The 24,586-nt window shown below is 38.3% G+C and overlaps 1 protein-coding gene across 3 annotated transcripts in view; it reads right to left on the bottom strand.

The window, feature by feature from the left end:
• The window catches only part of atm (ATM serine/threonine kinase), a 46,035-nt gene that overhangs the window by 3,863 nt on the left and 17,586 nt on the right, over positions 1 to 24,586 (bottom strand). For all 3 annotated transcript variants that reach the window (XM_057351162.1, XM_057351166.1, XM_057351167.1), the window contains exons 27-55: positions 22,704 to 22,822; positions 22,059 to 22,185; positions 21,772 to 21,971; positions 20,763 to 20,937; positions 20,203 to 20,367; positions 19,305 to 19,437; positions 18,366 to 18,461; positions 18,101 to 18,272; positions 17,131 to 17,272; positions 16,791 to 16,967; positions 16,164 to 16,341; positions 15,953 to 16,061; positions 15,161 to 15,319; positions 13,690 to 13,798; positions 12,305 to 12,393; positions 10,597 to 10,699; positions 10,370 to 10,518; positions 8,269 to 8,373; positions 7,617 to 7,736; positions 7,242 to 7,476; positions 6,378 to 6,545; positions 6,175 to 6,294; positions 5,272 to 5,489; positions 4,911 to 5,118; positions 4,703 to 4,822; positions 4,491 to 4,628; positions 4,182 to 4,320; positions 3,900 to 3,982; positions 263 to 403 (exon numbers count right to left, since the gene is read on the bottom strand). In XM_057351162.1, the coding sequence (XP_057207145.1) occupies positions 263 to 403; positions 3,900 to 3,982; positions 4,182 to 4,320; positions 4,491 to 4,628; positions 4,703 to 4,822; positions 4,911 to 5,118; positions 5,272 to 5,489; positions 6,175 to 6,294; positions 6,378 to 6,545; positions 7,242 to 7,476; positions 7,617 to 7,736; positions 8,269 to 8,373; positions 10,370 to 10,518; positions 10,597 to 10,699; positions 12,305 to 12,393; positions 13,690 to 13,798; positions 15,161 to 15,319; positions 15,953 to 16,061; positions 16,164 to 16,341; positions 16,791 to 16,967; positions 17,131 to 17,272; positions 18,101 to 18,272; positions 18,366 to 18,461; positions 19,305 to 19,437; positions 20,203 to 20,367; positions 20,763 to 20,937; positions 21,772 to 21,971; positions 22,059 to 22,185; positions 22,704 to 22,822 (4,197 nt within the window). The remainder of the gene's footprint in view (positions 1 to 262; positions 404 to 3,899; positions 3,983 to 4,181; positions 4,321 to 4,490; positions 4,629 to 4,702; positions 4,823 to 4,910; positions 5,119 to 5,271; positions 5,490 to 6,174; positions 6,295 to 6,377; positions 6,546 to 7,241; positions 7,477 to 7,616; positions 7,737 to 8,268; positions 8,374 to 10,369; positions 10,519 to 10,596; positions 10,700 to 12,304; positions 12,394 to 13,689; positions 13,799 to 15,160; positions 15,320 to 15,952; positions 16,062 to 16,163; positions 16,342 to 16,790; positions 16,968 to 17,130; positions 17,273 to 18,100; positions 18,273 to 18,365; positions 18,462 to 19,304; positions 19,438 to 20,202; positions 20,368 to 20,762; positions 20,938 to 21,771; positions 21,972 to 22,058; positions 22,186 to 22,703; positions 22,823 to 24,586) is intronic.

Here is a 24,586-nt window from a genome sequence, read left to right as displayed (position 1 = left end):
CCGACACAACCACACAATTTACACTTGGGCTTCAAACTTGACGTACACTTGTAAGGAAAACGAGTAATCTCTGGTTCCCGAAGACTCAATACATACAGTACCCGTCGAATGTTTTAGAACACTCGAGTATCATTTTTCTCATTATATTTAAAAAATTCTGATCTGATCTGATCTGTGTATGCTTCAATGTCAGAAATGACTACAGTATGTACTGTAGACACCGAAGCCTTGCATGATTATGGTTTGTAGTAAATAACCTGACCTTAACTAGCTGTTTCCTGGTCACGCCGTCTGAGCCCACACAGTCGATTATCTTCGGTAGGTTGACGCCTCCAGCCAGGTGAAAGGAAGGTTCGAATGATCTCACAGTCACAAGGTCTTCGTATCTGCCTGATGGATCCACCTAAACAATACAAGTTAATGAAATTAAAATGAAAGGTCTGTCATCATTTACTCACCAATCTCATAGGACTCTTTTTTCTTGGGAAACAGGGGCAGATTCACAAAACATTCTTAAGAAGAAAATTCTGCAGTATGTTTTCTTAAAGTCCCAGTGAAATTAAAAAAGACAATGCCCATTTTTTCATTAAATATTGCGGCATTTATTGTAAACAGTTTTTCAATGTGGTTCATTCTCTTTTTAATATTTGTGTAGCCTCATAATCTTCAGTTAAAGTCTGAAAATGCACTTCCGTCCTTTAATGACTATCCATCTTAAATGACGTATGTTAGCATCCGTTAACTCCTCCCCTTTAACTATCAGTCTGCTGCCAGTAGGGCTGTGCACGATTAACCGAAATATATATCACGTGATTTATGCACAGCTTGAGAGTGAAGTGCGGTAAAATGCTGCTGCATCCGGAAGCCAGAGGGCGCTCTCGTGCAGAAACTCCAAATACGCACTGCAGAAGAAGACCATAACACACGTAGTTCTAGGAAATGCCTAAGGACATGTTTTTATCACTGTTTCTCAAGCCTCCTCAGGTATTTTCATGATAATAAAGTATATTTATAATGATCATGTTTGACGGGTGTTGCTTTTTAAATGCATGTTATAAGCGACTCAAACTCGCACTGCTTTTAGATCGAGCAGCATTTCCTACTGATCCCAGAGACGTGCTTCACGGACAAGCTATGCATAAAAAAAAGATCAATGCCTTGCATAATCGAGCCAGCTCGATTTCAGCATGATTTATTGGTAATCGCGATTAATCGTGCACAGCCCTAGCTGCCAGTTCAATTTCAAAACGCAATGGCTGTTTTTATACATCAAATCAAATCGCTGAGAAAGATGAAAGCCACGCCCACAATTTTTCTCTGTCCAAATTCCATTTCACTCGGAAATGCGTCACAATATGGACGTAAAAACGATCGCGACTTCCGGTTCACAAGAACTTTATATTCTAATTCAAGAAAAAAGTTAGGAATGTTTTGTATTCCAGAGTTTTTCTGAAGATTGTTCTTAGGAAAAAAATGAAAAAAGAATCAAAATTCTCGAAACAAAAGCTGTCGTAAATGTCATCTTAAAATTAAGATAGCCTCATGGTTGTCTTACATCTCAAAATGTAATATGTACATGTATTTGGTTGTTTCACATGTGACATGTATTATATTGAGCCAGAATCCTAATTTTGACATTTACTTGCCATTGAGGATTTTTTATATTGATATAATAATGATAAGGTCTAGCTCCCTTACTTTAGCTTTCTTTATTAATAACAGAGTGCCTTTTACATTTATTCTGGGACAAAGCGACTCGAAACACAGAGGGTCACAAATACTTTATGCAATAATACAGTAATACAATAGATGTTGGTCAAACATTCTGATATTTCAGCATTTTAGCAGTAAAATGTCATCTTGCATTGTTCGCAAAGGCCCTTTAATAATCAAAAGGGACGTTAATAATTCATTATTAGTAGTAAATTATTATTCAAAGTAACTATTGGAATAAAGACCTTAAGCAACATGAAATGATGTGTCTTGATATTGTACAAAATGTTGTATGTAGTCTTGATTTTACTTCTTTGTATGTTTGTTCCAAATATTACAATGATAAGATTTTCACAAATAAAATAAAAAACCGATAAAACTAAAATAATTATTTTATTAATTTTTGAATATTTTAACGTGTAAAAAAATAAGGATGCAAATCTCCCACTCTCTTGATTTTAGAGCTGCAGTTATGATGTTTCTAGTTTTAGCGCTCCTGTTGGACGTTTTTGACAAAGTCTGGCACGCACAATATCCACGTATGGAGTTTCTTTAAGCTTGGACTTTGTGTTCAGAAGATATTGGTTTATTTGTGAAAAAGGGCCAATCCACAAATTAAATTGGCTTAAATATGTTGAGCAGTGTGACCGATTCAAAATTATTTTGAAGTATAGATGATGCATGTCAAGTTTTGAGCAAATCAAAGAAACATAAAAAAATTAAAAATGGCAGAAATTGTCAGCTTGCGAAAATTAGAAATAAGAGAAAGGGATCAGATCAAGAATAACCACTCTTTTATTATAGATCTTTTATTTGAGATATTACAGAATAATTATTATAGATCGAAATGTCTCATTATTTTAAAGGTGTGATGAACTGCGCTTGTTTATTGTTTTAAACTGTTGTATGAGGTCTACTTATGACGTTCGAATGGTTTTTACATTCAAAAACATCAAAATCAATAAGTAATAGGCTATTTTATACCCGGGTTTTGAGGCCAGCTCGACAAACGATCGGTTTGAATGGGCGTTCCGCCATGAAGACTTGGAAGTAAACGGCCACTGCTATGATTGGATAGCAGTTTGCGTAGTAAACTTAGTTGGAGCCTTCTGTGAATTTGGTTAGAGTCGTAACGTTAGGTTACACATTAGCACCATTCGCAGTTTTCGCACGGTATTAGTATTATCTGGAGACCTCCTGTGATTTATAAATTACCCCACATCTGTATTTCATGTGACGCATTCGCACAGGATAAGTGAAGCCTCTGATTTACTCAACTTTACTGACTTATTTCCTGGATGTGATGGCAAGGCTTTGCGTATAGTTTGTATAGCTTAGGTTACACATTCGCTCTATTCGCACAGAATTGGTATTATCTGGGGACCTCGTGTGATTTATAAATTACCTCCCCGCATCTGTATTTCAGGGCATATCAAGCGATCTCTAACAAAGCAATAGTGACGCATAGTACAAAAATGTTGTACTCACATAAGATTGCTGAGCCATTCCTATCGTATCCAATATTGACGGCACAGCACTGCTTTTTAATTTTAGTCTCTCCGCAAATCGATCGTCGACCTCTGCCTTGTTCACAAAGGAATCCGTGGTAATGTTTTACCCACGTGAGCTGATTACTAATGTCGGAATCCGAAGGAAGGTTATGCAGCGACTGTGTTCTTCCACAATCAGGCACTGACTCCACAATATTTTGCGATCTTTAACGGCATGTTTATTGCTTGCTCGCTCTATCTGGTTCCGCGCAACTTGTGTTACTTCAGTACTGTCATTCGCAAATCAGTGGGCGGGGCTAGAGAAGTAGTCGTTGATATTCTCTTGTGGAGGCGGAGTTCAACCTATCAGATAGGTGCATTCCAGAACCTGCCGTTCGCTGGGCCTGGTGTCAATAACAGATGTAATCTCTGTAACAAGGGCATTTCAGTTCTGACACTTACATGATGTTCGCGTGAATACGATTCCCTCTTATATAACAAAAGCTCGGGTTAAAATTGTGGTTTGAATTCATGGCACCTTTAAAACTACTTTGCTGTATAATTATAAGACTTCTTCTGTGACATCTTTGCTTGAAAAGAATGCTAGTTCAATATTTTGCATTTTGTTTTCACACATTTACATGAAATAGCCTTTTAAGAGACATCTCTGACCATAAAACGTTTTCATCTTTTTACCTTGATCTCCATGGTGGGAATGATGACATCATCAAGGTCTTTGATTTGCAGGATTGGTTGTTCAGACGGGATCGGTATGGCTTCTATGCAAACAAGACAACCCTCTTATTACCAGAGCACGTACGTTACATTCAAAACATCTTATATATTAACATAGTACAACTTAATTACATTTCATCTTTATACGACACTGCTAAGAAATGTAACAAAGCAAGTTACAAGACTCAAAACCGACAGGAAACAACACACAAAATAAATGCTTGACTGGAGGGATGTACTCACTCTTCTCAGTTTTATGGCGACTTGCGTCCATGTACGCCAAAGTGATGTAGGCACTGCAGAGTGTCTCAATGCCTTTGATCATCTTGGCTTTCTTTTTACGAACCACGTCAATGATCTTTCGAGCTACCTCGGTGCGCTCCTACAACACAATATAATAAACAATATCATAAACCCCAAGTCTCAAGTGTTTGTGTACACTCTTGTCAGTATCCACATAGAGCAATGGTAAATAGCTCATCTAAATCTCAAAATATATGATTTATGTCTTTAATTGATGTCATTTCTGAGGCTGTATGTAGATAAACATACCAAGTCCAAAGGCGAAGGCTGGCGTGTGCTCTTGGATGAACGACTGCGAGAGAAACTCTCATCTTTGTTGCCGTTGACCAGGGCCAAGATGATGAAGAGAGTGTGGTGCGGGTGGTCCAGGGATGAATGACAGATCAGCTGAAGACAGTGCATGGACCTATTTTAGCTGTGATTCTATACTTGTGTAGTTCAAATGAAAAGCTCGAGGTTACCTCATTCAAAACATTATGGAAACCCACGTCCTGTGAACTGGACACTTTTGTACCCATTCGAGCAGCTAACTGGTACATCAGGGGCAGGAACTTATACGACGAAATTTTCTTTACCCCAGTCTAACACCAACACAAACGAAACACCATTTACAACCACCAATAATACAACATCTGTAACACCGTACGAAAGTTAGATTTGCAGTCTTACCCTCATCATGTCATTGACTGTTTTGACATCAGCATTCTCCAGCCAGAGGGACGCCAGTCTGAAGACCCAGGTGTCGTGTTCTTCTCCAAGCTCCAGGCACTGGATGTAGTTCTCCACAGCCTTGAGGAGGAAGCGGTTACGGTCAGTCTGGAGGTTGGCCATCGCCTTGATGTCCAGCTCGAGTTCCCTCTGAACTTTCACTGTGTACCTGCGCATGAATAAAATTGTGCATCTGTGTTTGCACGGGAGGAAGCTTGTTTGTAGCCCTGATTCTCTGTGGACTCTGGTGAGATGCTTTCCCTGTCACTCCAATAGTAGTCACTACATAGTAAAGTGTAGTTGTAATTCCCATACTGCTGACCTGTTGTTGCTGACCTTCCTTTCTCGCATGAGATCCACTTCCTCCTTGGCCTTCTCCAGAAGCGCCTGTTTATTCTCAAACTCAGAGGACTTCATGTAATTCTCGATGCTCTGGTACTGTGCGTCAGAAAACCGGGCTAGCGAGAAGAAAGCCTGGGTTTTCTGGCTCTGGAGTTTAGCGTCGGATCCGGCACAATGGTCCTCAATCACCTCCACAGCCTGTCCGGCATCAATCACTCATTTACTGACATTCAATACACAGTATATAAAACACGAGTGTGGTGGTACCACGTTAACAATGACAAGACAATAACTGCACTTAAAGTTAAAGTCCCAGTGAAATGAAAAATTACGATTCCTATTTTTTCATGAAATACTGAAGCGTTTATTGTCAATAGCTTATCAATGTGGGTCATTCTCTTTTTAAAGTTCGTGTGCTCTCGTAATCTTCAGTTAAAATCTGAAAATGCACTTCCGCCCTCTAGCGCGACTATCCGTCTCAAATGACGTAAGTTAGTCGGCTTGGGCGGAGCATCTTTTGACTCCTCCCCTTCAACTGTCAGTCTGCTTCCAGTTCCATTTCAAAATGCAACGGCTGTTTTTATACAACAAATCAAATCGTGGTGAAAAATCAAGCCACACCCACTATTTTTTCTCATTCGAAATGCCATTTCACTCGGAAATGCGCCAGAATACAGAAGTAAAAACAATCGCAACTTCTGGTTCACAGGGACTTTAACTGTAAAGAATGATTATGATGCCATTGAAAAACATTTTTTTACTCAGTAATACTACCCTGTGTCCAATCTCAAAATAACAAAATAACCTTAACCGGAATAATTTATTACTTTCCAGAAATCACTTCATTTCCCATCATGCCTTGTACAATATATGACAGATTTACCCTCTCTAGATATTTCTCCAGTATAACAGCAGGACTCTCTAAACAGGATTCGGCCAGCCAGTTCCCACACAGTCTCAAGCATTCAGAAAACACCGGCACCAGAGCAGGATTCACACACACCTGCTCAAATAAACACATTCGGCATGTACTACACAGACATATATGAAATAGAAGCAATATATATGGTCTTAACGCCCGCTCACTAGATCCTCCAGTTTGTGGATCATCTGTTTGAGCTGCCCCAGAGCCAGCCCCTGTTCTCTCTTCACCCAGAACACCTGAGCCTCCTCCAGCTGCCACGCCCACGAGCCCACGGCCCCAGCGCTGTCCACGCCTTTCTGCTTCATGTGAAAAACGGCTCGCTCTGCCAGCTACATGAACAAAAACACACAACGCTGGAGTAACATTCTTTAAGGATAACCATGTGATACTAATAAGAAGCAGTCTCCCCAAAACGACTAACTGGCCGACACTGGTATTTGGCACTTGCTGACTTATTTTACCTTTCTTCATTAAATTATATTAATGTTTCGATGTAATTCTACAACATTACAATTACTTAGCATTATACAACTCAGGTTTGTTATATTGGCCTTGTTGATGGTACAGCCAATTGGCTAATAGACTTAAAGCCACAGTTTGTAAAATCTGCCGCTAGAGGGCGCACATTCAAAACAACAACAATGGTGTAGTTTGATGACGCTGTGAAGGAGTGTGGAATGATGGGATCTGTTGTCTTCAACTCCACCGCTGATGGCCATCAATCAGACGGGAACGAGAAATCATGTTCATCATGTTTCTACGTCAGTAAACGCGTTAACAAAGGGTAATGCGGATATGACGCCATTGACAGGCAACTGCCAGGCCCTGTGTCACTGTTTAAAATAGCGATTTTCTCACAATTCACAAGTAGTTGGAAACATTTGCGATATTGTAAGTACTCAACTGAAAAAAATATGGCCTAGTGGTTTTTGGATATTTTACTGCGAAATTTTTACAAACTGTACCTTTAAATGAAACATAAATGGCAATTGTAGCAAATTCAATACACAAGACATGAAGAACACCTGTGTGTTGCCTGCAGCACGAGCAAGTTTGCACAGCTCCATCAGGTGTGAGGAATAGGCCGATATCAGGTGGTTCTTCCTGTCAGGATCTGTCGCTGAGGAAATCAGGCTTTCCTGTATGGAGGAGCGCAGGGCTAAAACGGGCTCTACCAGACTGAAATCACTATCAGTCAAGAGATCCGAGTGTTGCTGCCATTTCCCGTAGACCTCATTCAGAGCGGAGTCAGTTATAGGCCTGTCAAGAGCAAAGAAATCTGTTACCACGTGTATTCAACGCAATTTCATTTCTGTACAGACACACAAACATTTAAATAACATACAGAATCTATGAATACAGTAATAATAGAAGCAAAAACAGTGATAGGATCAGGCGACCTTGCAAAAAGATCCTGGACACTCTGGAGTTCGGCAATTCTCTGCAGGTTACAAAGTGCAGGGTAAAGTGAAGAAGCAGCCTCCAAACTGCCACGACACAACTCCTCCACCTCATGACCTCTGACAAAACACACAAGTCAGATTAAGGCCAGTTCGCACTAAGAACGATAACTATAGAGATAATTCAATTCACTTCTACTGTATTTTATTTATATTGCGCTTTTACAATGTTGCGTTGTTTCAAAGCAGCTTTACAGGGAGATAAACAAAACGAAAAGAAAAACAGAGAAAGGTAAAATACAATTCAGTACATGGTACAGAAAGAGTAAGACTATTTTAGTAAGCAATGATAATGGAGTTTAAAGAATCTTAAACTAATCTAATATATCAGCTGTCTCCCAGTGAGCAAGCCAACACGGCCCAGTGGCGAGCAACCCAAACTCCAATGATGAATAAATGACGGAAAAAAAACTCAGCAGGGAGGGCCAGATCTCCTCTGACACGTCACAGCTGCACCTAGTAACTTACTAGTAAGTATCTAAGATGATAGCTATATTAGCATCCGTCCACTGTAGTTACTTTCTTTCATTTAGAGTGATTTTTCGTCTTTGGTGTGGACAGGGTTTTATACAGGAAGATGTGTTCTGGTTACCTGGCATAGTTGAGTGTTTGCTCAAACAGGGAGAATTCTTTATCCCTCAGAGCCTGAAGAGCGCTGAACAGAGACTCACTGATTCCAGGCTTCAGCTTCTCAGTTCTAAACAAACGAAAATATAAACAATGAGTCATTTAGAAATCCCATGATCCTTAAACGTCCTCTTTTCCCAATAAAAACTGTGAAATATACCTGTAAATTGTGGAAGAGAAAAGGCCTTCACTAAATTCTCACAATAAAGTTGGAAGTACAGAATTCTCTCTCATAGAATCATACTTTCAACACAATAAAGATTAGCACTTACTAGGGGTGTGACGAGACACTTATCCCATAAGGCGAGAAGAGAAATTGTATTATTCAGTAATGGCCTAATGGTTAGAGAGTCGGACTCGTGACCAGAAGGTTGCCGGTTCGATTCCCAGGGCCGGTAACGACTGAGGTGCCCTTGAGCAAGGCACCTTATCCCTACTTGCTCCCCGGGTGCTGCAGTGATAGCTGCCCACTGCTCCGGATGTATGTGTGTTCACGACTTGCTGTGCGTGTGTTCACTACTCTCTGGATGGGTTAAATGCAGAGGTCACGTTTTGGGTATGGGTCACCATATCTGACTAATAGGTCACTTTCACTTCACTTCATTATATTATGCAGTAATAAACAATATGTTAATACTGCAAAATGCTTTGTCACAAACTCAACTGACAGGCAGAAATTGCACAAAAAATATGCTTGTTTTCTTAACAGGCGTAGCTTTTAGTAAAGAGCTGTGTCTGTTTTCTCTATATGCTTTTGCATAGTGCTCGACTGCTGGTGTTAGCGGAGGTGGCGATCATATCACAATGTCAATCCTCCTTCCTCCACTGGCTGAACCCTCATAGCCTTCAGAGAAACAGTTAAAACTACATTAACAAATCATGTTTTATGCTTACATTGCACATATGTAAGAGACAGATGATCTGTTTTTGAAGAGATTTGCCTACGAATGTATTTAAAATAACGTAACGTAAACTTGCAATTGCTTTACTGTACTTGTGGTACAGTCAGCTCAGCTGCTGATAAACATATTTTGAGGTGACACAGGTTCAATTTAGAGAGCATAAGCGATTAAAATGCTCGCAATTTCGAGCCCAACACCCCATCATGCCAATTGCGTGAGGATACTGTGATACTGGTCTCGTGAGATCTCGTGCCACAAGATCTCGTCACATCCCTAGCACTTACACAACACATTATCATAAGGGGGCATAACAACAATATATTGAGGTATCGCATATCGCAATACAAAACCATTAAGATATGCATCGTAGAGCTAATAAAGTCCCCGTGCGATCGTTTTTACTTCCGTATTTTGACACATTTCCGAGTGAAATGGAATTTCGAATGAGAAAAATAGTGGCCGTGGCTTTTTGCTTTCCCTGAGAGTTGATTGATGTATGAAAACAGCCGTTGCATTTTGAAATGAAACTGGCAGCAGACCGACAGTTGAAGGGGAGGAGTTAACAGATGCTCCGCCCAGGCCATCTAACATACGTCATATGGATGGATAATCATTACAGGAAGGAAGTGCATTTTCAGATTTTAACTGAACATGAATGACCCACATTGATAAACTGTTTACAATAAACGATGCAGTATTTCATGCAAAAACAGTCATTGTAATTTTTTATTTCACTGGTACTTTAAAATATGTATCGTAGAGCTATGGCAAAATATTATTAAATGAAATATATTTTTATGTTAAAACTCAATTTTATTTTTCAGCGAGAGATCTATTCAGTTTTTATTAGTTTACATAAAAACGGTTGAATTAAACCTTGAATGTTATCAATTCTTTAACAAATGTTACTAAAAATGGTGCTTGTTTTGCGAAAAGATCTGTCATTTGAGTGTCAGTTTAATATTTTTACAAATATCATGATGCAACTGCGATCGTAAACCCAGTATCGTGTATCGTATTGAATCATGAGCTGAGTGCATCGTTACACCCCTAATTATAGTGACCTTTTTTTGGACTATGGCCCATATCTAAAATGTAAAACATGTTATTATGGCCAAATCTCTTAAATCTACAGATGGAGGCAAACACCTCCCCCCCACGCACCTTTCAGGCAGATCGCAGTCCCACTGTGTATTTCTCCATGCTGCCTGAAAACGCAGCTCTCTAAGTTCAGGACTCCACTCCACACCCTCTCTCTCCAGCCCGTGCAGATATGTGCTCAGAATACTACACAAACCAAAGTTCTGCAGAGCCTGAGAAAACACAAACTCAATACTGCTCACCTGATCCAAGTTTCATCTGTAAGCATCCAGAGCAGAGATCATACGTACCTCCACTATGCCGATCTGTCGTGTGACCTCTGGGAGGTTGGAGTGAAGGTCATATGAAACCAACGCTTTTTCCCACATGGCCTCATGCTCATACGTTCGAATCCTGGAGACCACCAAACAAACACCAAATTGAGAAATCTGTTTTTACAAAATGAAAATGATGCAATGCTTGCAGATCTTGCAGATTACGTTACATTGTTATTTACATTCAGTATAAATTCCAACTGAATAGGGATGTAACGATTCACTCAGCTCACGATGCGATGCGAGTCACGATTCTGATCTCACGATGCGATTTAGTCACGATTTATTTTGAAAAAATGAGTTGAAACAAATTAGAAATGAACAACTTCCCTTGCATTATTTCTTAAATGCTTCACGTTTCTTTGTATGATAAAATAATGTTTTATTTCAAATAACAAAACTAAACTGCAATTTTATAACAAATTAATAATAGAAAAAGTCTCTTTAATATAAACAAACTAATACTGTATGTGCTTTTCTTGGATTTTTTTGCATTTAAGAAATATCAGCATCCACGTTTAGGTTTGCAGTGAAAATAGCGGCCCCTGCTGTTCAAAAAATGTATTGCGATTCAGTTCAAGCCTCAACCGATTTGAATCGTTGCTCATTATAACCGATTTTCAACCGGCTCACGGTGAATCGTTACATCCCTACAACTGAATAATATATATATATGTTAAGTCATTTAGCAGACGCTTTTATCCAAAGCGTACATATAGTTATACACAATAAAGAATAATAATGCACTGTAAATACAATAAAAAAATTTAATTGGGCGTTTCCAAATATGGTGAAAAACCCGTCCCTACACATTTTAGGCATGTAAAAAGCTTCCAAATACAAAAATCCACCCTATTTAGCCATAAATACGCAACTCATCGCCTTTTATTATGATGATGGTTTTTTTAAATCTGTAGTTTTGCGCATTTTCTTCTGCCTTTGTTTAACACCTTTTTATGGTTTAACATTTCCTTTTTTTTATAAAGTTAACTAATTACGCACAAGTACAGGGTCTAATAAATGCATACAAATCCAAACCAAAATAATTATTTATTAATACAAACAATTTTAAAAGAATATATGTCCTTTGGTTTTGTGTCATTGGTGTTTTTGGTGACACAAACTATTATTTAAAAAGAAAGAAAAAATATTGAAGTAAGTACTTCCAAGGTCAAAGGTCAACTAAGAAGAGGCTCCGTTCAAGCACACACATGGAGTGTCCCTTTCCGGGATATAAGTTAGAAGTTATCTTTAAAATGACCGTTCTTTAAACGTGTCATTGGTGTTACTTTGGTTTGTGTCAGTATGATGGATTTTTATTGGAAAAAATAACATTTTTATGGGTATACTGTATAAATTTTAGTATGCCTTTTGAGGCGACCTAGCCACCACTTTGCAAAATTAGCCTTTCATGGGAATTTGTCATTGGTGTTATTTCTAAAGTGTTGTTACACCAATGACAGAAAACTCAATGCAAATAAGAAATAAAATAATTAAAAAGAACAAGATTTAAGGTGCCCATTATTTTTGGTAACAATTTCATCATGCCAGTGAATACTAAAAATCAAATTTGAATGCCATGAGGCATTAAAACCAAATTATTCTTTTTTACTTTTTAAAGTCAGAAAGTCACAGTTTTTTGAGAATGACCCATATAATTAAAAATAATTTTAAAAAGTGTCACCTAGTCAGAGGACTGACTAACTTGCCCTCTCCACACCCGTATAGACTGTCAGGTTCTCCAATGCACCTGTACACTTCAATGAGAAGATCCTGCGACAAATCAAAACAGATCATGAGTATGTAATGGGTTCATAAGAATAATTCCAGAGGTTGTGCTACAAAACCTGCAACAATAGGTTGTTTGCACATGACGTCACGGCACTGCGCGAAGTGACGATGGAGGGCAGCAAGTGATTTTCTCAATAGGAATTCACTATAACAAACAGAAAATACCTATATTTTGCGTCGTTGTTTTTGATCGTTCAAATGGATCAAGCCATGAAAGGGGTTTTTATTGTGTAGCAAAAGTTGATGTTCATGAAGGGGGAAAATGCGAGAATTGACTGAGAAACGGAGATAAACATGTTTTGTAAACCCGAATGTGCGGTTGGGATGAGCCGAGCCGGATTACTTCCTAAAATGATTAACAAGGTTTAACGCACCTAAACAACGACCAGGTGAGCTCAAATTTACTGCACGAGAACTTTGTCATGAACACTAGCTGCAAAAATCGAGTCCTGATTAAACGGATAAAGTGAAAAGTCTTGCGTGAAGCGTTTCCCACCCATAGAAATCCATTATAATGAAACAGATTAACGTACCAAAACAACGACCACGTAAAACCAAATTTCTATTAAACCTTAATTGTAATAAGCACTAGCTACTGTTAAAAGAACAAGCACTTATTTAATGGATAAGAATATTCCTTAAGCTTGTTACTCATTAAAGTTTATTATAAAGAAAACATATAACGTGGCTCAAGGCAGCGACAAACTGAGAACATAAAACTTCTCTGTTATCATGTTTATGTTCGGTATCAGTGATAAACAAATGTATTTAGTTTGGTTTTCCGTGGTTGTTGTTTTGGTACGTTAAGGGGACGTTTCCTTATAATGGACTTCTATGGGGAAGAAACGCTTAATGCAAGATGTTTCACTTTATCCATTTAATAAGGACTCGTTCTTTTAACAGAAGCTAGTATTTTGACAAAAATTTGGGCTTACCTGGTCGTTGAACAAAGGTACTTTGAGCTAGTGATAGTGAATTCCTATGGAGAATATCACTTGCTGCCCGCGTCATAAAAACCACGTGTTTGCAAACAACCTATTCAGCCGTGACTATATTCACTGCCTCACAGTGCCTAATTACAATTATAAAACAGTTAGTATATCATAAAAATTTAACAACACAAATCGATTCTTTTGATGCCAGTTCAGATCTTTAGCTCGTATTACATTGTAAAACAGTATCATATCACTATCAGGTCACGGCTCTGCTTCACAGTGAATTAACCACAGCTACTGATCAATCAATAATCACGGTTCTTATTAATATGACATCACACACCTGTAGACTGATGCCAGAGTCTTCTAAACTCTTTTCATTCACTGTGCCAATGGACAGAGTCTGGCTGCCCTCTTCAAATGTGATCCTCCTCGACACTCGAGACTGTGACCTGTCACAGCAAAATACACAACACTGTGACCGGATACAGATGCGCCCTGTCTAAAACCTAGTGAGCGGTCTCCTGCCTACAAATGTAGCACCCTCCAAGGGTAGCATCCCATCTGCCTTCATAAGCCATTATTTAACCTCACCATTTAAAATGCTCTCAATGCTACAATAATGGGAGACTCCACTCATGACTCGCTAGTTTGCTAATATCGACAACAGCACAATCCATTCATGAATCTACACAGCAAATACAAACATTGGGAGAAATGGTCTTGTATTAAAGGTCCAGTGTCTGGTTTTTGGAGGATCTATAGACAGAAATGCAATATAATATACATAACTATGTCTTCAGAGGTGAGTGAAGCGTTACGTTTTTATTACCTTAGAATGAGCTCATTTTGTTTACATACACCGCGGGTCCCCTTGTTGTTTCTACAGTAAACGGACAAACTGCTCTACAGAGCGTGTTTCGTAAATAAGTTTTCTCCTTCGACATAGAAACGAAAATGTGATGACATCCTAGTTCTGTGTGGGCCACCGGAGTGCTACGAGGGGTGGAGTGAGCCGTTGGTTGCAATTCAAAACCTCACCGCTGCGTTCAGACCGCTAGCGATGGTGTTGCTTGTCTCTTGCTATGAAGTCGTTAATAGGCGTTCAAACAAACCCTGCAGTAACAGACGGGAGATGAATGACGTGAGCTCCACTGCAGTACTCCTATTGGTAGTCGCTCATCATTTGCATAAAGTCGAGCAATTCTCAACTTTGTCGAGTCGCTAGACACACCCACTTCCTGTCGCCAACGGTCACTGTTGCTCGTGTCGCTAGGCTACCATTGGAATGAATGACATCGCCTCGCTTTGTCGCTGCCGTTTAGAACAGGGCCTAATAAAGAATGTGAAGCTGACGTCACGCCCTATGTTGCATGTTGCAGTGGCCGCCATCTTGGGAGGATCATACTCCACTGCTATTATTTTTTTGATATGTACCGTTACTTGTTTCATATGATATATGGAGAAATCGAAAGTGAAAGAACCATGGGCTTTTCCTGAACGACTCTGCGTAATGCTATTGCAGTTTTTAACACAGCAAGACTGACCTACCATAGTTATATTTCCAAATCAAACAAGAAAAACAAAACACTGCATTGAACACACTAGCAGCCATAATCCCAAGATGGCGCAACATTCAACGCGGCATGACGTCGATTAACAAGCTCTATAGATGGCGCTAAATTTCATACACGCGACCTTTAAATTAAACTTGAATTATACAAAAACTAGAGAGATGTTACAGAGAAATCAACTTTTTATTCATTTTACATATTAAGGACAATTAATTTGACAGAGTGTTTTTCTGGGGATACCTTCGGCTCTGCTCCATGTTGGATTTGATCTTGTCCACATAGATCTCAGAGTACAGGAGAGCTGTAAAATGGGCAGAACACAACTGAGCGGCTCCAGCCACCTCCAAATAATTCAGATCCAGCCAGAAGTTTGAATCGCACACTGTCCCGTATTCATTACTGTCAAAACACAAGGTGTCAAAGTTTAAAAAGCCTGCTTTTTCATGTTTGAAGAGCTGTAAACATGTCTTGAAACATTTTTTTGTGGTTTTAACTCTTTCCCGCCAGCCAGCGCCAGCATTTAAAAAAAAAAATTTCACTCAAATTTGATGGCTCCCAGTACATTTTCTTTAATGAATATATGGACAAACAATATACCAAATGAAAGAGCAGAGTCTCTGCTTTAAAACAACAACAAAAAACTTTTTCCTTCTATCTTCTTTTTTTTTATCACCTCTTAAATGTGGGTTGTTTTTTTACAAAAATGCAACATTTTGTTTAAACAGCTAAGATAATTAGCATTCAATTCATGGACTTCGCCCATATCAGATTCAGAACGATGAATAAAAAACCGATCAAATATTTACCGCTTCTAGCCTCTAGAGATACTGTGGTCTTTCAGAAAATGTGTAACAGCACCACCTGCTGTACAACAGTGAAAACACAGATACCCGGAACATTCTGTGTTTGGCGGGGAAAGAGTTTAATAAATCAAACCGAGAAACTGAATATCATAACTGGAGCATTTATGATGATAATCCTAAAATCACGATGCTTTGGCCACAGAGGAAGTTTAAGTGAAATTCCTCCGACCTTCCATGTGCCACTGGTCGAGCCTGTTGTCTGAGGTAGTCTATGACTGTCAGCATGCTTCTGAGAGACGGCTTATCTACTGCGGCCTGGTTCCCAATGTCTGTATTCCCTGTTAAAACCAGAAACATGCGCTCTTATAAAAAACTGAACATTTTCCAAAAATCACACTAATTCTTGTTGTGAACTGGCCTTAACAAATTTGATTTAGTACCCGAGTCTGATAGCATGGGGGTGGTGGGCCGGCTGGTGGGTGTTGAGGGTCTGCAGCACTGACTAAAGAAACTCTGGATATGTGTGGATAAGAGCTGTCTCCAGGACCCATCCGCATCTCCCAGAAGAATATCGTGAACAAAGAGCGGCAGCATCCTCTGGCAAAAATCGGTTTTCACCTGCAGAGCACATGAACAAGCAATTCGTTGAGACATTATTTGTATTCAGGTTCACAAATATGAAGAAATGTTCTTGAGTGCTTACTTCATACCTGTATAAATCACTTTGTTCTGATGAACACAGAGAAAGATATTTGGAAAAATGACACTTCTGGGACGTCATTGACTACCATAGTAGGAAAAATTAAGTGGTTCTTAAAGGTGCCCCAGAACTGTTTGCTTACCTAAATTCTTCCAAATATCTAATTTTGTGTTCAACAGAACAAAAAAATATACAGTATTTTTTTCTACTATGGTAGTGGACGATGTTCCAGAACTGAGACTTGCTAACATTCTTCCAAATATCTTTCTTTGTGTTCAACAGAACAAAGAACCGGCTTGAAACAACCTGAGGGTGAGTAAATGATGACAGAATTTTAATTTTTGGCTGAACTTTCCCTCTAATGTACCTCACAGAGAGGTCTGGTGAGAAGCAGAGCCTCATTCTGGACTCCTCCGCTGTCTAACAAGGCCATACACAGATTCTTCAACCAGTCCCTGTGTCCACAGGGCTGCACAGACCACAGGTCAGGACTGTCCAGTCTCTCTCGGGACTCTGAGGTCACCTCCACGGTCAAGGTGGGCTCCTGTCGCAAAGACCACTCACTTTCAACGACTCATTATATTTTGCACTGTATGGCTGTTGGATGTTTTGTTTATATTGTTGTTTATTGATGCATTTATTTATTAAACTTGTCCACTAAGATGATTTCATGTACATGTACATCACAGTAGGTGTGAAACACTTGCCCGTCTCTTGGCAGAGCGGAAGGGGTTTAGGTATGCCAGCATCGGGTTCCTTTTACTATTGTTCGATTGCCCGAATTCAAGAGCAGACTCGGTGGCCAGGATGTTCTTTAGACACACACCAGCCGCCTGACGCACCGCAATACTGAAATAAAGAGCCAAAGGAGAAACACATCATAGAATGTCACTTTTTTGGTTCGTTTTAAAGGCTAGACAGGAAGTACCATTTATAGGCAAACCCAACAGGAAAATGTTCGCTTTTTACTACCGTAATAAAATATTTTATGACCTAATCAGAATATTCAGCAGCAAATGACATTGGAAGGGGATTTGATTCGATCAATGTTGAATTAACGGGGACCAAATGCTTCTAGTATTTTTCCAGCGAGCTACATCAATGCCATCAGGTTTTATTTACTTGTTATTCTTTGTTCAGTTTTCTGTTTTGGTTTTTTGAAGTGATATAATATTATATGAAGAGTTTGTTTCCAAAATGAGATAACTCTGTTCAAAAATCATGTTTTTATTGTGTTAGCTAGCTGTATTTTTTTTAGTTATTTTGGCTTAAATCAAAACAAACCAACTGCAGTTTGATTGATATTAATTGGAATACACACATATATATATATGTATAATATTATATATGAAGAGTTTATTTCCAAAATGAGATAACTCAGTTTTTAAAAAATCATGTTTTTTTTATTGTGCATTCCAATTAATATCCATCAAACTGCAGTTGGTTTCTTTTGATTTAAGCCATAATAACTAAAAAAATACAGCTAATTAACACAATAAAAATGATAACACAATAAAAACATGATTTGAGTTATCTCACTTTGGAATCAAACTCTTCATATAATATTATATAATATTATAATATATAATATTATATCACTTAAAAAAACCAAAACTGATCACCAGAACAAGTTTTGTACCTTATCTCAAGGATCAAAGAATGAGATTTTTGTCGTGCCTGTGATGTGTGAGTGCGTTGTCCATGCAGTTCAGAATGATGAAGATCCATTGAATAGCAACTTTGGGAAACAAACAGGCGGCCTTAGCATACAGCTCATCCTTCCCATGATGCAATGCTATTGTTGACAAGTCGACAGGTCCAAGTTCTCCTAAGCACTGTCCAACAGCCTCTGAATACAATCCAACAATACAGTATATGAAGCGTCTTAATGAAAATGAACACTTATTTTGGTTAAAACTTTACAATAGTGAGAAGGACTAACCCAGGATGTCTCTTCCGCCGGGGTGGTTGGCTGCGATTTTGCAGAGCTGAAGAAGGTTCAAAACCAGCTTAAGCAGAACACAGCCCGCTGGGTCAACTACACAAACAAATCAGATGTGAACCTCGACAGACCTCTTATAGGATTTCAGATTTTTATAATATTCCATCTGAATTCAATCGGTCGGTGTTACATCACAAAGACGACACCCAAAATGCACAAATAAAATAAACAGAAAAATGTTCAAATGTCATATTTTAGGGGATGTGCATGCTGTTTAACACTTAGCTAAAATATAAAAAATGTCTGTTAAAAATAGTTTTGACTGATTATCCACCCTTAGTCTGAGTAATGTTGCTATCGTCATGTGATTTCACAGATAGTTTGTTCAGGCAGCAAATAAATGATATTCAGGAAGTCTGGGGATATTACGTCACAGAAATGAATAATTGGGTACATAAATATTAACTTTTGTGTTGTTTTTCAATCAGCGCACACAGACATACGATTGTAAAAGCAATGCTTGTCCCGCCCCTTCTGTGCTGTGATTGGACGGCTCCATAAAAAGTGACGTCTCAATACGTCACTCAATATTACATGAATATGAATTATATTATATGAGTTTGATTCCAAAATGAGATAACTCAGTTTTTAAAATTTTTCACAAATCATGTTTTTATTATGTTATCTTTTTTTATTGTGTTAGTTAGCTTTATTTTTTTTTAGTTATTATGGCTTAAATCAAAACAAACGATTGTAAAAGCAATGCTTGTCCTGCCCCTTCTGTGCTGTGATTGGACGGCTCCATAAAAAGTGACGTTGACAACACATTTTTCAACTCTCTGCGGCCAGAAGTGTGAAATAAAACAGTTTTTCTGAACTATCTTATCAATTGTAAGTACTGTAGCTAGTGATTGTGGGAAAACTGAAGTTATGTCTGACCGTGGCATTCTCTCAGAAGCTGAACTATCTGCTGTTTATGGCAGTGAAGCTGCCTTTTCAAGTCTTTCAATCCCTCCAGACGCGTCAACGGCAGCGAATCGCATGACGTAACAGAGAGAAAATGCTCTATTTCCTGCAAAGGATGGAAACAAAAGCAAGAAAATGACCAAGTTATTTCTAATAAATTCAGATTACTGAGATGTGAATGTGATTTTTTGAGAAAGAAAATTTTCTATCCCTTAAAGGAGTCGTTCACCTTCGAAATGAAAATTCTGTCATCGTTTACTCGCCCTCTTGTCATTTCAAACCTGTATGAGTTTCTTTCTTCCGCAGAACACAAAAGAAGATATTTTGAAGAACGTTGTTAACAGCCCCCCACCCATTCGCTTGCATTGGTTACAATAGAAGTGAATGGGGGGCTGTGCTGTTGTTACCAACATTTTTCAAAATATCTTCTTTTGTGTTCTGCGGAAGAAAGAAACTCATACAGGTTTGAAATGACAAGAAGGCGTGAACATGATGACAGAATTTTCATTTTGAAGGTGAACTACTCCTTTAAGAAATCTTGTTGCTTTGTGAGTGACAAAGCCTGTTACTCTCAACTGATACATTTTGAGCAGATCAAAACTCGAAAATAACATTTCCATAAAAATCCTTCATAATATTTTGTAGTTTTTTTCATTGCTCTGGGACCCTGTCTTATTAAAGAACCATGTTTACAATTCATGTATTGTAAAGCTGCTTTGCAAGAATGCACGCTGTGAAAAGCACTATGGAAAGTAAACCGGATTCAAATGAATTGCATTATTGTTTGTAAGAATGACGCATTATAATCTTTCTATTTAGTGTGAGATATTGCTGATTGAGGCAGCATTAGTGAAACAGGACAGATATTGACCTGTCTGAGGGTGAATGTTCCCGAGTTGTATTTGAGAGCATGTTGGGCAGCTCTGAGCTCTCTGAAGGCCGGGCAGTCGGGGAAAGGCTCCAGAAGGGGTATGGCTTTCTTCAACATCTGGTTCTCTGGGTTCTCCATCACTAAAAATCTCAGCAGACGAAGGACCTAAAAGCATCCACACGTACAGACTTGTTGTTGCTCAGCAACATAGCAAACGTTACATCTGTTACAAATGTTACATAGGGCTGGGAGATATATTAAATGCTTACTATGATACATTCAACATTATTTTGTTAGTGAACATCTTAATTTGGATTTACTTTAAATGCCCATTCACATCAATAACGATAACTATAAAATAACTCAAATGATAACCAACAAACGATAAAGTTATGTTTATTATGACCATGTGCACTTCGGTTTTACACTTTAAATGTGTGCGCCCTTTAAATTCAAATGGTTTTAATTGATCTGCTGTCAATGTTTTATTCTTCATTAAAAAAAATCGAATAATAAAAATAAACATACAGCAACACTAATGACATCATTCCTTCTCATACCTGCTGAGATATGGCAGACTGTTCGGTGACCTGTGCCGTGAGAGTACCCACAATGACCTGCAGGTGGCTCTCCAGAGCATCGTCACAGTATTCCACAGCCGTACGACAGACCAGAGACAGCAGGTCACAACACAGAGAGAGACTACGTGTGGACACCTCATTCAGCTGATATGATCTGCGAGAAACAACAAGACACAGGTCCCAGTGAAATTAAATATTTTTTCATGAAATATTGCAGCGTTTATAGTAAATATCTTATCAATGTGGGTCATTTTCTTTTTAAAATTCATGTGCCCTTATAATCTTCAATTAAAATCTGAAAATGCACTTTCGCCCTGAAATGACAATCCATCTCAAATGACGTAAATTAGACGGCTTGGGCGTAGCATCCGTTAACTCCTCCCCTTCAACTGTCCGTCTGCTGCCAGTTCAATTTCAAAATCAATGCAACGGCTGTTTTTACACATCCAATCAATTCGCAGTGAAAAACGCAAATTGTTTTGAAAAACACTAATTCTCTCCTTTGAACATTCCTTTTCACTCGGAAATGTGTCAGAATACGGAAGTAAAAACGACGCAACTTCCGGTTCACAGGGACTTTAATGTCGGCGTTACATTCCATCAAAAAATAATAATAATAATTCATCACTTATTCACATTGTTGTCATGCATGATCTTCATATAACTCTTTCTTCTGTGGAACACAAAAGAAGATATTTTGAGAAATGTCTCAGTGGTTCTGTTCATACAATGAAAGTCAATGGGGTTGTTTAGTGACCAACGTTCTTCAAAATATCTTCTTTTGTGTTCTGCAGAAGAAAGTCCTACAGGTTTGAAATGACATGAAAGTGAGTAAATGAAAAAAAAAAAGTTTTTTGGCCGATCTATCCCTTCAACCATATACAGATTTACATTTTCCAACTTGATGAGTACACTTGCATGCAAATGACTTACTAGCTAAAAGACTTGTAAAAAGCGTGTAGCCATGTACGTGTACATGCAAGCGAACCTGCTGTTAATGTGGTGAATGAGTGTATAGATGATATCACGCAGCACAAAGGCCCAAGCTCCGCCCAGTCCATCCTTCACCTCCCTGAGCAACAGGCCGACAAACAGATGGTACATCATCAGGATTCGGTGTGTCTCGTAAGCGTTGGTGGTCTCAGCTGCTTTCTGACAAATGGCTATGAGAATCTTCTGAATGGACATCTAGCACATTTACAAAAACACAGGCAGGCATTCAAAATATGTCCGGCGGGCGAATTTTGCACATGAACTTTTGATTCGGAGACTCACGGGTGTCTTGGACAGTATGGTGACCAGAGACTTGTTTCCGGCACTGTGACACTTGCTCAGGTAATCCAGCGTGGCTCTGATCACATATGAGCTGAAGAATGGAGGGTTTGGTGCTGGATCTAACTCTCTGAAAGAAATCCAAAAATACAAGCAAATTTGTAAAAAAAACACTCATTCAAATTGTAATACATCAACATTAGTTGATATTTTTCATAATTTGTTAATAAATTAAATAATAAACAAATTAGAGTTTATTAATGAAGTAAAATCTTTCCCTTCGCTGATTTAAACTCTTTTTAACCATAGCAACATATGTGTTTGTGGCACTCATGAGAAACAACAACCTCAAAAACTGTTAAAAGTAACGGCTTTTACATTATTGCAAATACAAATTAAAAAACTATTGTATTCGAATAGAATTTTCATATTGTATTGGTTTGTTGGTACAGTGATTTTGTATATTTTTGTAATAAATTGGTTCAAGACAATAATAAAGATAACACAATCGTGCCAGTAAAGTACCTTCAAATTAAAATACAGGGGAATCTACAGAAATCTTGAATTTTATTTTTATATTTCATTTTCTGAAAATGTGATCACGTTGTGTTAATGATTTGTAAGGTGATACGACAAGAAACAAAGTACCCAGTAAACTTCTGTAAGTCTCCTTTATCTGCCGTCGGCCCTTCTGCCGTCTCATGCAGCGTCATCAACAGCTCCACCACGATGTCAGGGAGGTTATTACAAATCAAACTGTCAATTTGCTACAGAACAAAGAAAATCCAAAGAAATCAGTGCAAGAACAAAGATACAGTTAAAGGTTTTTATATAAATTTATTATACAAAAGGTATATACATTTCTTTGTTGGGTTAAAGACAAAGAAAGATATTTGGAAGAATGTTAGCAACTGAGATTTCTGGGGCACCAATGACTAACATAGTAGGAAAAGTTCTTCTTTTTTTGTTGTTGTTCTGTTGAAAGCAAAAGAAGATATTTTGAAGAATTTAGGAAAGCAAACTGTTTTGGGGCACAGTTCATGCTATTCATTGATGCCCCAGAAATCTCAGTTGCTAACATTCTTCCAAATATATTTCTTTGCATTCAACAGAACAAAGACATTTATACAGGTTTAAAACAACTTGAGGTTGAGTAATTGATGAGAGAATTTTCATTTTTGGGTGAACTGTCCCTTTAAAAGTCGGCCCTAGATCAAGTGGCTTACATGATCATTTTAGTTTTAAAAATATCATATACTTCTTAGAAAAAAGGGTAACACTTTACAATAAGGTGCTATTTGTTAAAGAGTAACTATTACAATGTCCTTAAAATTACATTTCATGCTGTGTATAATGTTGCTGTGTGTGAATGTAAGCAGACTATCAAGTTGTAAAGCTGAAAGTGAACGAATAACAAAGTTGTTGGCTTGGGAGTCGACTCTGAATCACGCGAACGAGTCGTCTGTCGTTCTAATTTCAGTTAATATCAGTGTAATGCCCGCTTACGTTCCATTTGCGACACTGCACGAGGTAGAACAATCACAGCAGACTAGACCATCTGACCAATCAGATCAGAGTGGGCTGACAGAAAGGAGGGGATTAGACAGATGAATCGCCGAACGAATCATTTGAGTCAGTCAAAAAGTTAAGTAATAACAACTGCCTATTATTAAAAAAATTGAAAGCGTTTTTACAACGTGTATGTACGTAAACTTGTTGGACACTCCATAAACCAAAATAGGACCTTAAAAATCACAAAATATTTCCTCTTTAACAGTAGTAAATGCATTAGCTAACATTAGCTAACAATGAACAATTTAGTTTTTCAGCATTTATTAATCCCTGTTAAAGGGGTCATATGACACGGCTAAAACGAATATTATGGTTTGTTTTAGATGTAATGCAATGTGTATACACGATATAAGGTTCAAAAACGTTGTATTTTCCACATACCGGGCATGTTTGTATCTCCTCTTTGCCCCGCCTCTCTGAAACGCGCAGATTTTTTTACAAAGCTCATCGCTCTGAAAAGCGAGGTGTGCTATGATTGGCCAGTTAACCAGTGCGTAGTGATTGGTCGAATACTGCAAGCGTGTGACGGAAATGTAACACTTCTTACCATATTTGGAACATCAGGTTCCAAAGCGATTGTACTGACAGGTACGCCCACCTTACTTGTGTATACATTTGGGCGGTCTTAGACAAATCATAACACACACACTGACGTAGATTTTTGGGGGTGTGGTTACACGAGGCGTTTCAGGCAGGTCTGGATGAGCATTCGCTTTTAGATAGAATGCATCTTTTGTTCCGACACCAAAGACACAGAAAAACACGTATTCGCACCATATGACCTCTTTAATGTTAGCTCATGTCAATGGAGTTATTCATGTTAGTTCATTGTGCATTACCTAATGTTAACAGTGTCAGCGTTTGATTTTAATAATGTATTCGTAAATGCTGAAGTTAATAAATGATGTATTAGTATTGTTCATTGTTAGCTAATGCATTGAGTAATTGTTAACAAATAG

The sequence above is a fragment of the Triplophysa rosa genome, linkage group LG14, assembly GCF_024868665.1.
Source record: "Triplophysa rosa linkage group LG14, Trosa_1v2, whole genome shotgun sequence".
Classification (NCBI taxonomy): Eukaryota; Metazoa; Chordata; class Actinopteri; order Cypriniformes; family Nemacheilidae; genus Triplophysa; species Triplophysa rosa.
Note: the sequence above shows the minus strand (reverse complement) of the source record. Positions and strands in the feature narration are given on the sequence as shown.